Source organism: Amblyomma mixtum, chromosome 1 (assembly GCF_055824585.1).
Source record: "Amblyomma mixtum isolate Tamu chromosome 1, ASM5582458v1, whole genome shotgun sequence".
In the NCBI taxonomy this organism is placed as follows: domain Eukaryota; kingdom Metazoa; phylum Arthropoda; class Arachnida; order Ixodida; family Ixodidae; genus Amblyomma; species Amblyomma mixtum.
The window spans coordinates 261171764-261190594 of NC_143012.1; the positions used below are offsets into that span (position 1 = coordinate 261171764).

Sequence of the window (18831 nt, forward strand, 5' to 3'; positions counted from 1 at the left end):
GTTTGTGCCTGAAACGCCAACCGGAAACCTCAACCACCTGAACAGGCAAGCCACGTCTATGTTCCTTGAGGGCCTCGTGCCTGGGGGGATTAAAGACGTGCGAGTCAACCCTTACAAGAACATTATCGCCATTGATGTCACGGAGCGCAGCGCACTGCAAAGTCTGTCCGCCGTTACCAAACTCGGCGACATCAGCGTACGCTCCCATGTCCTCCAAGACAGCGGCACTACAGCAGGCGTCATTTACAACGTCGACATTTCCATCGCTGACGCTGATTTGCCTATTTTAATCAAGCCAGCGTCCAACAGCATCTCTATAATGGCAGTTCAGCGCCTTGGAAGATCTCAGTGCATCAAGCTCACATTCCAGGGCGACTGCATACCGTCGTATGTGAAAGTTGGGCATTTTCGCCACCCAGTTCGACCTTTCGTGCCCAAGCCACTGCAATGTAGAAAGTGCATGAAGATCGGACACGTGAGTGGCGTCTGCAAGAACAACATTGTGTGCTCTAGATGCTCTGATGCACATTGCGGCGACGTTTGCCGCGCGACTACCCTGAAGTGTGCCAACTGCCGTGGCCCTCACGATTCCTCTTCGAAAGACTGCCCACGCCTCAAGAATGAACGAGCAGTGTTGAAACAAATGGTTCGAGACCATTCCACGCACAGAGAGGCCGCTGCTAAGGTGCGACGACGTCGGTCGCGTCGTCGAAGGTCCTCTAAGAAAGCCGTCACTTTTGACAGAGAGGTCTCTAGCACTGCTGCATCTTGTCCTCCTCCTCCGCCTGCCGTATTACACCAAGGGAGCCCGACAGTTGATGAGGCCGGACTTGCTGCATCGGCCGTTACCTGGCCGTCACTCCCGAAACCTGCCACATCCACTGGGTCAGGAAAGTCAATGCCATCTCCAAGTTCGGCGCCTACTGTTGATCCGGAGAAAGGCCAAGATCTCAGCCATGGCCAAGAACTACAGGTTATGGCAATGCTGAAGTCCATCCTGAGTGCCATCCGCGCTGTGCTGGCAGGCCTGCGTACGCCAGCGGCACAGAATGCGCTGCAAGTACTAGACGCGCTAACACCAGTCCTAGCGGCGTTACAGTAGCAGGAACAATGGCTCCCCCAGCATTAACATTTCAAAAGCAGCTGACGCAAGCCTCTATTTTTCAATGGAATGCCCGCGGACTTCAGCCCCGAATTTCAGATATTCGGCAGTATTTTTACGTAAACAATTTCCCCATCCTTATCATTTGTGAGCCTAATGTGCCGAAGATATTGCGACTGTCAGGTTACGAGGCGTTTGCGTCTCCCACGCACCGAGGGAACAGTAAAGTCATCATCTACATTCGGCGTGAGCTTACATATGTGCTTCATCCAGTTCCCCCTAATAACGACAACCAGTACGTTTGTCTAACAGTGAAGAGGCGTAATCTCACGTTTACGCTTGTGGGTGCGTATTTGTGTCCATCAAGTCGATTTGACGCCGCACGACTGAGTGACCTGATCGCGCTTACACCCGGCCCTTGGATCGTCATGGGTGACTTTAACGCTCACCACACCATGTGGGGAGGCGTTAGAATGAACATTAGGGGACGGAAACTTGTGTCCTTCGCTTCTGACCATGATCTTCAGTGTTTAAATGACGGCTCCCCAACTTATATTCGAGGGACAACTTACAGCAGCTGCCTTGACTTGGCGTTCGTTTCTCGATGCCTTATCAGCGATGTACGGTGGTTTTCGGACATTGAAACCCGCGGCAGTGACCATATCCCTACATATCTGACCATTACTGGCCTTTTCACATGCACCTCTGCCACACGCATGCGACGCATCGATTGGTCAGTGTTTCAAGCTCTTATGGAAGATGCATCAAGAGAAGGCTCATCCGCAAGTTTTGAAGGGAAAGTTAAGGAGGCCATGGAGAACGCGACACGGTTATTCACCCCAATTAAAAAGTACACGGAATTCGATATGGAATTGCAGCGCCTGCGATCACTGCGGCGTAGGGCCGAGCGTAGGTACCGACGCACAAAGTCTAGCCTTGACCTCAGAGATGCGAGGCGCATGCAAAAGAAAATTCAGCGCAGAATTCAAGCAGTACAGGCACAACGTTGGAGGTCATTCTGTGAAACGCTTGATCCACGGAAACCGTTGTCACGCATCTGGAATGTAGTTGGTGGCCTTCGAACATCCCCACACCAGCTGCACCCTTTCAAGTCTCTTTCACTCTTCCAACGACGTGGCGAGGTCGAGGTAGCTGAGGATTTCTGCGCTAGGGTAGCAGGACCATCTTCCCCATCTGTGACGCTGCATTGCAGCGATGTTCCTGCTTCTCAGGATTCTCGGATGGACCTTCCCTTCTCCGTGGAGGAACTTGATTCTGCGCTGGCTTGTTGCAGACGATCATCATCGCCGGGACCCGACGGTGTGCCATACACTGCACTTGCAAACCTTGGACAAGAAGCTAGGCGTGTCCTTCTGGAGCATTACAACAAATCTTGGAATGAGGGCACAGTCCCAGACGATTGGAAGTCCAGTCGTCTAGTTCCGCTCCTGAAACCAGGGAAATCGCCTCTTGACCTGACATCATACCGTCCAATTGCGCTGGCTAGTTGTGTTGGCAAAGTACTGGAAAGGATGGTACTTACACGCATTGAGTGGTACCTGTAGCGCTACCGCATATATCCGGATATAATGTCCGGGTTTCGACGTGGACGCTCTTCAATCGACAGCGTGGTCGACCTAGTGTCATCCGTCCAGCGCCAAAAACATTTGAAGCGCTTGACCGCGGCGTTGTTCCTGGATGTAAAGGGCGCATACGACAATGTAACCCACCAGGCTTTTTTGGACGCTCTGGAAACTGCCGAGCTTGGTGGCCGCGTATTCTGCTGGATACGTAGTTATTTATCCAACAGATCTATCTTTGTGCAGACAGAGGAAGGCCCAACATCTTCTCATTTCACTTCCCGTGGAGTCCCGCAGGGTGGAGTGCTCAGCCCAACGCTGTTCAACCTTACACTTGTCGGGCTTGTCGATATACTACCACAGTCGGCGCAACTCTCAATATATGCGGATGACATCTGTATCTGGGCATCTGGAGTTACGCGTCCACAAGTTCGAGCGAGACTTCAAAAGGCGTCAAGTATTCTTGCTGCCTACCTTCGCCAGCAAGGCCTACAGATTTCAACCGAAAAGTGCTCGCTGGTTGCCTTTACACGAAAGAACATGCCTCCTTATACCGTATGCATAAACGGCACAGCAATACCCTACGTAAAGAGCCATCGGTTTCTGGGAGTAATCATCGACCGAAAGCTATCATGGACCCCTCATATCTCATACATGAAAAAGAGACTGACAGCGATTTCTCACGTTCTCGCCTTTCTTGGGGGAAAGTCGTGGGGAGCGTCGGTGCGGTCGATGATGCAGCTCTACAACGCCTTATTCATGGGATTTCTTCGCTACAGCCTCCCTGTACTTGGAAATATTCGAAAAACAAACATACGAAGTCTGCAGAGCGCTCAAGCTCAAGCTCTCCGGACTTGCCTAGGATTGCCAAAATGTGCCTCTACGGCCGCATCTGTACTTATCGCCCAGGAGCATCCAATCCCTACCTACTTAACAGTTGACGCACTGAGGGCACATTTCCGGCACATTTCCCGGATTCCCTCTCACCATCTTGCGAGTCTTCCTATTACCAGGCCGCGCACATCGTTTACAGACGTCATTGACGCACATCCCGCCATTCTGCCGTCCCAGTTTACACCTGCCTCTAGACCGTCCTCGCCACTTTGGAGCCTGCATAATCCCCGTGTGCTTCTTTCGATACCTGGCATCAGGAAGAAGATAGACTTATCGCCGACAGAACTACAACAAGTCACCCTTGAATATTTACATGAGCACCATGCAAACCGGGTGCACGTTTACACCGACGGCTCAGTGAACCCTATATCTTCTTCTGGCTCCGTCGTCATACCCGCAAGCACTACAGAAATTAGAGTTAGGACAGGTCACCGCACTTCTTCGACGGGTGCAGAACTCACCGCTCTTCGTGTCGCCATTGAATGCATCAGTCAGCAGCGCCCTCAGCGGTGGTCTATTTTCACCGATTCGAAAGCTGCCCTCCAAGGCTTACAAGCTGCTCTTCGCCGTGGAGCCCATGAAAAACTGGTCGCAGAAATTCGACAGCTACATCACTCTGCCATCAACAAAGGGCATGACATTATCTACCAATGGCTACCGGGGCACAGCGGCATAGCAGGTAATCACCGCGCGGATGAGGTCGCGCGAACTGCGTACGACGACAGCGATTTTGTATCGAACCCCATTTCGAGATCGGATGCAGCGAGCAGGCTTCGCGCACTTGCGCGGGACATCACGCTTGCCGCGTGGAATTCCGGCCAATTTTGCAATTCCCGTTTACAATCCTTGGACCCAGACCTGAAGCTCCGGCTACCATCAGGCCTACCACGACGAGAAGAAACTTTGCTGTGTCGCCTCTGGCTTGGTGTAGCGTTCACCAATCACTACTCATTCTTAATCGGTATGGCTGATAGTCCTGCATGTTCCATCTGCGGGCAAGACGAGACCATAACCCACATTCTTTGTGACTGCCCTGCCTACACCACCGAAAGGCAGTCTCTCAGCCGTGCGCTGGAGCGCCTAGATACACGCCCTTTCACGGAAATGAAGATTCTCGGCCCCTGGCCGCGGCGGTCGTCGGCGGAGAAGGCCTGCAAGGCACTGCTCCGCTTCTTGAGAACTTCTGGCCTGCACGATAGGCTGTGACTTTAACGAACAGTGACGTTTTATAGTGACTTCAATTTTCTGTTACTCTCCTTTCTCTTTCTTTTTTTTTTATCCCCTCACCCCCTTCTCCCCGTGTAGGGTAGCAAACCGATTATTATTTCGGTTAACCTCCCTGCCTTTCCTCTTCTATATCCTCCTCCTCCTCCTCCTCCACAGCGGAGGATTGCACAATAATTTGCATCATTCATTTTTTCTTACCGAGTGCTGAAGGACATATTTTAGAGCTTCGAGACAGCTGTAAAAATTGAGTGCGATATTCTAAGCGCTCGTCGTTATATATTTCTGCCGCTCTATTATGCATTTTCGTTAAGTATGCAATCACATATTTTATCACATACGAAAGCATCTACTCCGCTTCAAAGCCGAAAATTAAAAAAAAGCCCATGTATTCGCATGGTCACATTTTAACAGCGAACGACTGCGTATATTGTTGCGTTATGTTTTAGGGGTGACGGCTGATTGAGGATTAAGCGTACAATGCTGACCGATATGCGAACGATTGCGCGGGAAACTTTATCGTTGTACATGAGCTAATCAGTGTTCCTCCAGTTAATAATGGTACGGAAGGGGCACTTGGTCTACAGGAGAATGATTACCAGCATGACTGCAGAGGTAATTCTGAAGCAGCCCACGGAAAGTAGCCCATAATGGGATACCAGTCCGAGCACTGTCAGTGTACAGCCTATTACCGATGGGACGAGAGTGCACAGAGGAACGGGAGAAAATAACTGGCTCTGGGTCCTTCTTGTTTCCAATCTTTGTTGCATTTTAGGTGCCTCCGTGGTGAGTCAACTGCACAAGAGTACGAAAAGTATAATAAAGAGTCTGTTCAGAAGCAAAAAATAGACAGCGAAAGAACGTTTTTCTGTTCTCTACTCCAATGTGACATATCTAAGTTTGGAAATATCACCTTTCTGCAGTGAGCAAAAACAGAAAGACTAAAAGAAACAGGGCAATTTCGTTTTTGATTAGATTTATGAACATGCGAGGGCAACATGAGCAAGATAGTTTCGTTCGCAGCATCAACTTTATTTTCCATGAAAGGCAGTTGCATGTTTTTACATTGTTTGGAGTTAATAGCAGCGAGGCTTTATTGTGGATGCTAAAAGTGCGTATTTTTGCAGGCCACACTAATTATACGTTAGAAACGAGTTCTGTGGAACACAGGGACTTTATTATCGCAATACACGATATTTCCACTGCAAGAAGATTTAAACACATTTCAACTGCATTATGGCATAAAAGAATCGTTATCACTGACTCTCTCTTCATGCGTGAAGACGAATATTGGTTGCCAGCGCAGTTATTTTATGCCAAACTCTGTGTCCACAATTCACTTAATAAAAAGGAAAGGCCAAGAAGCGAGACGGAGCAGAATGCGACTAGTACATTTTTAACCTGCCATTTAATGAACTCAAAATAGTTTTAGTTTTATGCGCTTTAACCTATCAATGTAACTTAAGCTGTGAGGGACGCCGTAGAAGAGGGCTTCCGATAATATCAACCACCTGGGGTTCTTTAAAGTACAATTACATCCCACAATACACGGGCCTTTAGCACTTTGCCTCCATCACAGTATTCATCTAGCATCACTCGATAGGTGTCCGCTACTATTTAATGCGATGCTAAGCAGTTAAAGTGGTCAAAAAATCGTGGCTAACTACAGGCCCCATTTTTTTACATTGCACTTCAGCCGACCTAGCGTAATTGAAAAAGGCAAGTGTTTACTAATTCCAATTCGTTTTTGGTGTTATCTTTTGCAAAGTTTAAAAAAAATTTCTCCTCGAGTTATTAATGCCAAAGAATTATGTTGCTCATGGGTCAGGAAATCCTACCTTCTGTTCCCATGAAACGAACCGAAAAGCCACGTGACCTCATGACGCCATCGGCAGTGCCTAAGTCGTCAGGACAGAAAGAAATATAAAATTTGTTATCAAATTTCAACCCAAGTGATTTCGAACCCAAGACGGCGCGAACACTATACTTCTCTGACCTCATCATTGCAGCACTACGCCGTCACCACTGGTCAACATCCCGCGCAATAAATAGTCAACCTCTTTCACTTGGCAGCGTCGTCTGCATGAACTTTCATTCGGGGAGCGCGAACAGAACAGCTTCACTGGCCACTGCATTATAGGAGTATTCCATGGCCGCAACGCGTACATGCTTTCGTATTCACAGCGTGTAAGTTTTCCTAAGTTCCCTCCTTATTATTTAAGACTAATTTATCTTCGCAGCAGGGTATATGTCAGTGAAAAGCCAACATCATCGTGTTATACGGCGTAATGTAAAGATAATGGTTGTAGTGCTGCCCCGCAAAACGCTACGCTTGGTTTTTAGCCCTCTCTAGGAGTGCGTGACAAAACGAACGAAAATCAATGCGGGCAAGTGCGCAGAACACACGAAGACAGCTCTAAGGAGCTATCTTTGTGCACCACAGAACAATGAAGAAAATGAGAGGTAATCAGGAGCAGGAACTACCAAAAAGTATCCCGAAGATTACCCACGCTCTCATTCAGGTAGCCAAGCAGAGCTACGTATAAAACATAACCTCCTATAGGAACAAGCTCTGTTCGATCTATTCTACAATCAAGAAACCTCCTGCCCTTGCGCTGCGAATCGAACTAGTCGCATGTCATTTCACGAGGCGTGAGTGGAAGAAACATTGACGACTAGAAAAATATAACCGTAGCAAAAGAAGGCACAAAATTCAATATCATTGCGAGCGTAGGGTACACGTAAGCCCGTCTGCAAAAACGACGAGCCTCCAGCTAATCGAAGAACAACACAGTGTTGGTTCCGTCTGGGTAAGATGACAGCCACAAGAATAAGATTACGACGAAGAGAGAAAGAGAAACGGACGGAAAGGCAAGGAAGTTAACCAGGCGATGCCCAGTAGGCTACCCTACACTTGGGGAGGGGAAGAAAAGAAAAAAAAGAGGAAAAAGAGCGGCAATGAAATGAGTTTCATTGCGCTCTTCCATTTCTCCAAACCGGGGAAGCTGGGAGCATTCATTTTTTGGTAGTGGGGCTAGGCGTACGCGCGTACCCCTTGAAAAAAGAAAAAAGATCAGAAGGATTTTCTACGTGTCCATGGGGCTAGATTAGTGCACTTTCAGAGCTATGAAGAACAATGTCTTAAATTTGAATGGATGTCTCACCTCGTCCCGTGCACGAACCAATTTTTCACCAATGGCGGAGGAAAAATGCGTCACTTGGAGCATTTTGTTTTAAATTAATTTCATAGTTTTCCCTCCAGCTAGGCTTGTCATAGCGCATATGATGGCAGAACGGTAGCAAATAATTGGCAAATATTCGTTTATACCTGAAAACAGTAAAAGCAAGGCGACGGCTGTCAAATTCTTGCAGAGTTTTCCTCAATCTTTTCTAAAAAAATAATGCTCCATTTTATTAGAGAATAAATATTTCGAATGAATAAAACAGGAGGAGCAATTAAAATACCTCATTCTTTTGGCATTATATTAACGGTCATGCCGTAATCGTTCGAATAATTTTGTAAGAATAGATGAATACTTGTAAGAATATTCTTCCGATTATTCTTATAATATCACTAACCTTGTAATCCGAAAGGCAGATCAAATATTCCAGATCGAACTTTAATGGACTCGCGGCAAGTGGTAATTGGAATTGGTGAGATCAGCATGTCCCAGCTCTGTATTCGTTAATACGCTACTAAAAACGCGTTTGTTGCTTTTGTACGCATAAAGAAGCGCTATGACAAAGCCGGAATTAAAATGTCTGAAATTTATAATTTTCAAAACGTTTTCCCGCGGTAATTACGTACTTTGATCACTTTACTAAATAATCAACGGACATTCTTAGTTTTCAAGCTCGAGAATTAATTCTTTTTTGTGTTCTGCTTCAGTAATAAAACTCCTTCAGGTCAGGCTCCATCTTTTCTGCATTGCTGATTTATCATTGCCAACAGAGAGATTTGACTGAAGTTCTGTTTTATTCGATTAAATGAAATCACTATATGCGCAAGTGTTACTTGGTTGTTGAGGCATAAGGAAGTGTGCATGCATTTCTAAAATTAAAGCGTGAGATGCAGGCCGCCTACACACACTACTATTGCACTTCTGCATGCAAGATCGTCCCGCTCAATCTCTTTACAGCGACCGGTGGAGAAATATTTCTTCTAACAATTCTTCATTTCAGTCATCAATCTCCGTATTCTTCATCGTCTTGCTTACGAATACAACTTTGTATAAACCCGTGATGATCATCATTATCATCATAATCAACCTGACTACACCGACTGCCGGGTAAAGTCCTCTCCCACGTCTCTCCAAATAACCCTGTTCTTTGTCAGCTGTCGGCCATCGCCTGCCCGCAAATTTATTTATCTCATCCGCGCACATAACTTTCTGCCGCCCCCTGCTACGCTAGCCTCCTCTGGAATCTTGGAAGAAGAGTTTACGAAGTACAATTAATCCTCATTTCCTTCGCGTGTGCCGGGGATAGCCTCCTGATGACAATAATTTTCTATCCTGATTGCTTCTGACAGCCTGCTTTCCTCGAAGATTTTGTGCCTTTTGCCGTCCATGCGACTATTTGATCAGGCCACCAGGGGCCATCTACTGTGCGATGTCAGTGCACGTTAAAGAACCCCAGGTAGTCGAAATTTCCGGAGCCCTTCACTACGGCGTTCTCATGGCCTCAGTCGCTTTGGGACGTTAAACCCCAATAAACCAAACCAAACCAAACCAGGGATTAGTTGCATGCATTGCGTCTTTCTTCACCTTTAAAATTAGAATCCACAAAAATCCCCGTTTAATGAACAATATTTCGCTACTTCTAAAAATCGTAATTTTTGGTGCAAGTCTTAAATATTTTGCATGTGTGTCTTGCCTGTGCCTTTGCATGCTGGTGATTATTTATGCTGAACATTTGAAGGTGCTCTGGAGGTTTTAATGCTTAAACGTAAGTCCTGGCTTCCTTTGTGCGGGGAATGTAGGGCACAAAAATGAGTGAAAGAAATGGATGTCATTTTGCATTTTATTGAACAGCAATTTTTAAGTGAATCAACAAGCTAAGGCGAGGGTACTTGTGGCTAGGCCTCTACATCTATATTCCTTGGTTGTAGCTTTGCCATTGATTGCATTTATCGCCGGAGGATAATAAAGCTTGTTCGTCGAAAAAGTGCTCCGCTCTGATCGGCGAACATTCATCAATTACAAGCTGCCAAAGACTGCTCAAGCTGTAGTAATTACTTTAGGGCACCTGTTTCATACTTGCTGTTAGATCCGGTCACTGGGGACTGACGTTACATCTGCGCTTGAGCACACCAAGGACACAATGCTCTAGCGTTGGTCGAACTACACTAGTACAAGCCGCGATTTTTTAGTGATTGCTGAGCTGTTTGCGCTTTAATTGGAACGGCCTAACGAGGCACTCATTTATAATTTCTCACTTGAAAGAAACAGATAATAAATCCGGCCGAACAATTAAGGCTTGGTTAGAGTTCATTAGAGGGATGTACCATAAGCGTCAAATGAAACGCGTACAGGACCGCTGAAAACTTAGCACACGGGCATAATGCAAGAGAACTGCAGTAAAATAACGACCGCACAGCCCTCCCTACAATCAATTCTAAAGCGCGATTATAAAAATTTTAGTTGTTGCAGAAGTACCGCCAATGGTTCATTAACACTTCCATGCAAGAGTCCTTTTGCCATCCAAGTGAGCATCAAAAGTACTCATATTCAGTCTCCTTCACCTAAACTCTTTTCTTTTTGCTATTTCTGTTTCCATTGTCTTGATTGGGTTTTATTTTACGCTGATTGTGGGAGCTCTGTGGGAGATAAGGATATAACCGCTGATTTGCCGTGCTCTCTGTTCGCAATATTCTTTAAAACAAAACATTTGTTAGGCCCTGGGGCGGCCTGCATTTAGTTTCAACACATTGGCTATTGAGTTAATGGCTAGAAATGCGTGCAGTCTAAGGAATTAATGTTATCGTCCCTGTAAACTCCGCTCAGGATACAAGCGACTACCTCTAATTGGGGAAGAATTTGAATTCGAGATTATCATTGAAGCATAGGATGACCGCAATGTCCTGAAGCGGAAATTTCACTGACCGGTTGAAACGGAAGGTAAGTCATACTTGAAAAAACCATCATGAATACTATTAGCCGCAAACAACTTTTAATTGTGTTGTGAATGCATTAGTGAGAAATAGCTTGACTTCTGCAACAAAACACAGGTGAGTGGACTGGCGCTTGCACAACCGCGGACAGTGATGTATCTTAATCCCTGCACTTTGCACTGTTACATTTTCATGGCCATGAACGTGTTTGTGCACCATCAGCGCTTCCAAACGCCTTCCTGTTTTTTAGCGGTGTTGTTCCGTACTTTCTTCGCCCTGCCACAGTAAACGAAATAAAGAAACCAGCCAAGAACTCACTTTATAGATCACCACACAGCGTGCGCACCCCCAAAGTATCGCGGTCACGAACGCAGACGTCTTTTAAATAAGGGCTACGTTTTCATTCTAGTTTCTGTTGAGGTCCTGGCCGTCGTCGCAAATTCGGGACAGAAATCGTATGCGAATCCAACACGCGAGAACTTGGCCCCCCACGGTGCGCCTTTCATGCAGAGCGAAGATGCCACGTGTCACGTCAGATGGCTTTCTTCGACGAAAGGACATTCCTCCGCTTTGATTTGGGTGAGATATCTTGATAGAGCGTATTGGGGATCGCTACGCCCCCCTAATAACCACTGTAGGAACAGAAGCAAATAAATTTTATCTTTAGTCACAAAACTAAGCTCCACCCCGTTATATCCAGCGTGTAGAAAACAAAAAAGGAGTATCATTTGCGTTGATAAAAGCTGAGCAACACCATTTTCTTGGAATGCATGACAAAGTGCTGTCCAGGAATACGAGGCAATGTGTCTTGCGCCTGTTTTAGCGATTAACGAAGCTGCAGCCTGCCTGCAGTTTGCTTGTCTGAAGAAGCAAACGGAAACAACCTTCACTCATTAGGTTAAATATGTCACTCGCATTAAAATGTTTAATGTGAAATTTCTTTAACACCAGAGCGTGCAGTGTCACTCATTCGCTGGATATTGAACGCCCACTGTGAACTGGTTTCTGGTGTACAGGCTTTACTTCCCGCCGCATTCACACGCTCCTGCTGTTCATGATGTGAATCTCGCTCTGCGCCCGTCGTTGCCTTCGCTGGCTGATACGTCGTAGCGCTCCTTGCTCTCCATCCGTCTTAGTGACGCGTTTTGCCACCTAGCCCGCCCTTCCAATTACGTGTGTAGCTACATTAAGCGGCCTTTGGTGACATATTCTATTAAATTAAATAAAAAAAATCCAGGCAACTAGATACTAAGTCTTTCATCGACGCCCTCATATCAACTGGATGGATGTACCCCACGTGCTACAAATTTAAGTGTAAGCACTGCAGGCTGTCTAACACAACTACGGACATGTACTGAAACGGCTTATATGCCAGATGTATGGCGGCACTGCTGGCTCGAAGCATTTCGATTCGTTAAAGAAACGAACAAAAATTTTACAGGAAACAATTAGGCTCCGCCTCAAGGGTATGACTCGATAGCGCACTGGGTGAATTTTCATATGTGCAGAAGGTCATTCTCTAATGTGTATACATTTAATATATCCCTGGTAGTACCCATACACCTCCTGGCACAGTGGTGCAGTAGTTATGCAATGCGCCCCCACCCTGCGAAGGCAAAAACTCCCAGTGGTGGGCTTTCTGCGCCCATGGTTGCTCTTCCCGAAGTCAAAATCAATAATTTAACTGCCACTTGAGACGGTGTGCAGTTTGCACACTATCCGGTTGCCACGTTGTGATGACACCGAAAGATAGCATGACCTAGGTGGGCCACCTACCTCCTAAGTTGCTCTATGGAGAGCACCTGCCAGTACATGCTCCTGATTTTGCGGTCACAACGCCGACGCCGACAACGCCGAGACTGGCTATTCTGGTTAAGGGGACATTTAACGCAGTCGCGTTAAAAATTAGAGTTGCGAAGGTACACCACAGAAATGTTAGAACATGGAAGTTAGAAAGTACCACATGAGAGGTTTCCCATCCACCACTTCGTTTGATATAGTACCAAAATTAAATTATGGCTTTGCCCACACTTACTGACTTTTTGAACGTTTCTTAGAGCCCTTCTTTATTGGGGTTTGTGCACGACGCTTATTTTGGTGTATGCGTTATGGCCATCAGTTTTTCAAATGAATTTTTATTTTGAGCTTTGAGAAAATTTTTGAACAAGGACCTTATTTCAGTGCTATTCAGTTAATGCTTTTACCGTTCAATGCACTTCGTAATGTTTGGACATAATGAACTTCGTTGCACGGACGCGAATGATGAATTTTTTGCTGTGAGCAAGCGCTTTATGCTAGAAGCTGCTTATGGAGACTGATCATGAGGGCAAAGAAAATAAACTGCAGTTCTGGGTCATTAGTGAACTGCCGTCCGTATCAAGTTGCAGAGAAAACTCCGAACTGCTTCTTTAATTATAAGGCCGCAATTCTTTTCAAAATGTTTTGTAGTTGCCTTTAAATAGAAGAAGACTAAATCACGTTGTCCAAATGAGCAGGCGTTAGTGCCTAGGCTCTAGACGGGTGGCGTTCTTAGTTCAGGCAGCCGTGGGTCTTAGCCGTTCTCACCGCCCTGTCAACCAGTATGAGCTGGACCTGCGCCTCAGGGCTGGTCAACCGGTTTTCCTACTGCTCTTGGCTTATTAGTTACGCGGGTGGTACCGCGGTGCAATCGCGCCCTCCCACCATGTGCCCAGGGCCATTAGACACTTTGCAGGTCTTACAGTTGAATTTATAGCCAGGGTGGTAAATTCAGTTGAGTGCGGTGACATTGAAAAAAGAATTGGTGTATAGTTGCCTGTAAATTTGCATTTCAGTTCATTTTCATTTAATTCCCAGGAAGCTTCTGGCGGACTGACAGGCGAAAATTCGTTTCTTACAGGTTGATGTGAGCCGCCAAACAACCAACAAGTCAGTACGATAACAAAGGCCGAGGAAAATATAATGCTTTAGATACATTACGATGACTCAGAAAAACAAGACTAGCAAAAGCTGAAACAAGATTTTTAAAAACGAAAAGGAGTTGAAGAAATGACATGTTTTACAGCATCTGGGGCGCTATGCCGGAAGGCCCGAGTTTAGCGCTTGCCCGAGTTTCATCCGAGTTTGTGATGACGGCAGTCAGTGAACGTAGATAGCGCGGAACGTGCGCAGGCAGCGGACAATAAAATGTAGAGATAAAGCCACGTAAAGGCGATACAAGCACACCCTGCGCGCCTGTTTCACACTTCAAACACAATACTCTGCGCAATACCAGGCCGCAGCGCTACCTGAAGTTATCAGCGCCATATCAGCAATCGTGAAATCATGACTTCTCTGCTATCTATCTGCACACTCGCCGCTAGCTGTTTGACACGCCTTTTCGGGCGCGCCAAAGGCGTGTCTTCTCTTTCAGGCTCTATCTGTCTCTCCATTTCCGAAGACGAACAGTGCGCACTAGGTGCACTCTTGTATCAACCATTTCTCTTCTCTCGAATACGTTAAAAGACAACAGATAATGTTATCAACATTTTGTTCATTTCCAAATGTATTTTAAAATCTGAATCCAATAAAGCGTTGATGAAAAACATAGCTTTAGGAAATTAACAAAGATTTGACATATTCTGCCGCTAGTGGCGATAGTGAGGCCATTGCTTGCAACGTGGCTTGCATACGAACTGGAGCGGCAGCCCACCGTACCGAAAACGAGAGCTCTTGCGCTGACACGCCGCCAGTAGCGCTGCCTTCGACTGGAAAGACTGGGCAACTACTACACGCTGAATCTGTCTTATTTTTCGGTCATTGTGATAATATATTTTATTGTGTCGTATATCAAAATATAACAGTCATGTATCTTCTGGCTTGCATAATACACAAAGGCAAAAAACTGAACTGCACTGCACCCCCGCGTCACTGCTGCTCTCTGCGGTGACATCAGGTGGAGTTCTCCGCTGCTACGGCCGCTGCCGCACCCCGCTATGGCCAACCATTGCTTTTAGTACGCTCTTGGCAAATCTCAGCGGTAGAAATTGGCCGTGCCAGCGTCTGTAATGCGGTGTGAGAAAAAAATTGCTGTTTGGCTGTATTCAATGATTCATTACGCATGCCTGTTGTGTGTGACGCCTCTTTAGTGCACTGCGGATGCGAAGAGCGTGCTACCCAGCGACACAACTCATCCTATGTCATCAGACGCTGACTAATGGTGTCTTCGACTGGTCGTTTCAGATCGCTCTAGAGCGCTCTGAGATGCAGCCGCACGTTCGGCTGGTCGAAATCAAGCGCTCTGACTACATTCGGCTGGTTCTTTCAGAGCGCCCGCCTCCAGCTCAGAGCGCTCTGAGGCGCTCCGAGAAAAAAGTCGGAGCGGCCCCGCCATGCGGCCCCGAGATGTGTTCACGTGACAGAGCCACTTCCGCCGTTTCGCGGAGACGGATGCGAAGCCAGGGAGCCAGGGTAGCCACGGCACACCACGACCGGTCTGGCGAGGCCTAACGCGTCAGTTTTTACGCATCCGTAGAAGCAAGTTTAGGCGCTTTAGGTATTAGAGGCACTTAAAACGTCCCTGCTGTGTGGCTCTGTGAGGCGAAATGTCGAAAAGAAGACGAATCATTGCGCTGGGTACGCCATCTGTGTTGCTGTCACATCTAGGGCATCACAACAGCGACTACAGCAGCAGCAGCTCGGACGAGGACGACGGCGCTGTTCACAGGGCAGTGTTTCAAGAACTCTTTAGCGTTCCTCCGTGTGTACCAAAGGTTCAGGATTACATCTGCATAGTGGTGCAACACTACTCCGGAGAAGAGGTAAGAATTTGTGTTCGTGTATGTGCCGATATGTAATGATGAATGAATAGAGCTTGCGTTATATAGCCCCCAGTGGATGGAGCCCTTAGTCCAGGGCCCCATTAGCTGCTGCAATCCGGCTTGCCCGATTGATCAGTCATATGCGGTGACGTTTTACAGTTCCGCAGGAACTTCCGACTGAGACGCCAGGCCTGCTATGACCTCATTGGCAGGTTCGAGAAATCGGACTTCTTTCCATCCGATAGACACCATGGCGGTTCTCCAGCAAAGACGCCAGAGGAGCACATTCTTTCCTTTCTCTGGTGAGCTTCGTTTTAAACACCAAAAAAGTGATACGTTTGGCGGGCACGCGATAATGCGCGTGATTATATGTAGCACTTCTCTGAACTGCGTGTACGTGTAGTACAGGCGGTTCGTGAATAGAAAACAAGAAAATGTGCAACCTCAGTATTGCATTCACTTCATACTTGTTTTTTATATCGTTTGTTCCAGTTGAATCTGTATTTAGGCGTGTTTACAGTTTATTTATACGGTACGTTTGCGTTTGAACAATAATCTTTTGTAACTTGTGTAAATTTATTTCACTGATGCAGTTGAAAAGAGTACTGAGGAAAAAAAAATGCTGAAACCTGTTATTAGAACCCAGTATGTTTTTATTTGCCATACAAGGTTTGGTTCATGGGATTTAACGTCGAAAACAACTCAGGCTATGAGAGACACCGTTGTGAAGGGCTCCGGCATCGCACAGTACACGGATGCATTGCGTTTCGCCTCCATCGAAATGCGGCCGCCGCAGCCGGGTTTGAACCCGGGTATTCCGACTCAGAGGCTTAGCGCCCCTAAGCACTGAGCCACCGTGGCGGGTATTTGGCATGCGAGGACACGTTAAAAACATCTTATGCAAGACCACGTGTAAGACTGAATACCAGAAGCACGGCTTACTCCAACAGCTTTGTTGAAGTGTCTTCTTTTCTATTCTCTTGTGTGTTCATCTGATAACTGCAAGAATGTTTGATCTAAGCTGGTTTGATAAATTATAATCATTCGCGTTGCAATTTATTTAACAGGTATGCAGCCAACAAGGCATCGATGCGTGAGTGCTCTGCACTGTTCAACATGGCAGAGTCGACCCAGCTAGTGGTCATCAACAGGGTCCTGGATTTCCTGTGCCAGATAGCCCCGAATGTAATTCACTTCTCATCCGACAAGCACGCACTGGCCAAAGATTTCCTGAATGTGAGTGTTTAAATCTCTCTCAGGCTCCTCTTAAGCATAGAATAACCGATTGACTAGTGCCATGCCCATAATTTTAGGCTTTTTTTTTTCAATCATAACACATCAAATTAAATGCTGCAATCATTCATGCATTGCATTTTCTAGCTTTTTACTCAAGCTTTAAAGAAAACACTTCTTTAAATGTTAAACTGTAGCCAATAGAAAATGCTCAGAAGCATGAAGTAGTGACCGTTAGGTTTTGCTTACATTTGCACACTGCCTTAAAATGGAGGTATCAGAGTAAAATGAAAAGTACCACATGCTGCTTCTATGTCGGCTGTGTTCTCCCATTGCCACAAGGTTATAGCTCCATGCTTGAGATGTACATTGATCAACTCTGCAGAAGACCTACCTTTTCCCTAGTAACTGTAGCTCTCTCGTCTTTTCCAGCTTGCAGGCTTTCCCAATGTCATTGGGTGCATTGACGGAACATACATCCCAATACGCTGCCCAAGCAACAAGATCAGATCAACCTACATCAATAGACATGATCAAGTCTCGATCACTATGCGAGGCATATGTGATGCAAGAGGGAGATTTCTGGATGTGTTCACCGGGCCACCAAGCAAAGTGCATGATGCTCGAGTTCTGAGGTTGTCTCCAGTGCATGAAGACTTGCCAACAGTGTGTGAAGTGAACAAATTTCACATTCTGGGTGACGCTGCCTATCCCATTAGGGAGCACTTGTTAACGCCTTGCAAACACTATGGGCCAATGACAGCAGCCAAAGTTGCCTATAACCAACGCCATGCAGCAACTAGGGTCATTATTGAAAATGCCTTTGGCATGCTTAAGCAAAGGTTTCGGCAGCTCCGTTATGTAGAATTCACAACTGTGGATAAAATAACAAAGTTTGTTATATCATGCTGTGTTCTACATAACATATGCTTGGATGCAGGAGATTTTGATGTTAATGATTTGCTTACAGATGCTGAAAGAAATGAACGCAGAACTGATGCTACCCTTCACAGCAGGCTCAGCCTAGCAGAGTTAAGGGCAAGTCGACAGCCAGTGTCTGCAAGTGAAAGCGCTCTTCGCAGATTGGGTGAATTGAAGCGAAAGGCTTTAGCCGAGAGTTTCTAAGCTGCTTCCACAGAGACTGCAACCTTTTTTTTTGTGAAATTTATTGTACGCTGCAAAAGCATTTCTTAAATAGACATTTGGCTTTATGAAAAATGAGGTTGAAGTATTGCACATTGCAACAGCGTTTTACAAATAAAGGATGGTAAATGAAGTGTTGCGTCCTACTTTTCTGCTAGAGTGCGCAAAAGTGCCATGTGCTCTGAATGAGCTTTTAGCACCTCCCGGTGTCTTCGCTCCTTCCTTTCTTCTCTTTCTTCCTTTTTTTTTTCTTTCTCACTGTTCAATTTGTCCATCTGTTCAAAGAACAGCTGCATATGTTGAATTCTCGTATTGCTTGCGCGCATCCTGCGGTCAGCCCTTTTCTTCTTTGGTTCTTCGTCGTCCCGAGACTCTGTGCACAGTTTCAATGAGCTGTCTCCCGATGATGTCAGGGGCAGGCTATCGTCGCTCATCTCCAAGCTTTGCAGAACGTCTGTGCTTGTAGACGGTCTAGGCGTTGATTTACTGTGAGATGCTTTTTTGTGCCTCACCATGTCCACGCCACGCAGCACTTCCGGCTCAAGACTGTCATCCAGAGCCTTGATGGCATTGAATTCTTCCTCATACTCAACGCGGCAGCGGGAATTGCCTGACGTGTTGTTATGCTTCACTTCATTCCTCTTGCGCTTTGAAATCGTTTTGAACCGCGTTTCACACTGCACGGCAGTGCGGTGTATCCCCAGAACACCGAACATGTCGCATGAAATCTGTTCAAACATTGCATGCTTGCTGCGGAATTTCTTC

At 46.3% G+C, this 18831-nt stretch overlaps 1 protein-coding gene across 1 annotated transcript; it reads left to right on the plus strand.

Moving 5' to 3' along the window:
• Window positions 1–15104: 15104 nt before the first annotated feature.
• LOC149371583 (uncharacterized) lies at window positions 15105–18087 on the plus strand. The gene is made up of 4 exons (XM_089585199.1): window positions 15105–15690; window positions 15850–15992; window positions 16758–16926; window positions 17894–18087. The coding sequence occupies exons 1-4, from the start codon at window positions 15475–15477 to the stop codon at window positions 17948–17950; spliced, it is 585 nt and encodes a 194-aa protein (XP_089441325.1). The 5' UTR covers window positions 15105–15474; the 3' UTR covers window positions 17951–18087.
• The last annotated feature ends 744 nt before the right edge of the window (window positions 18088–18831 follow it).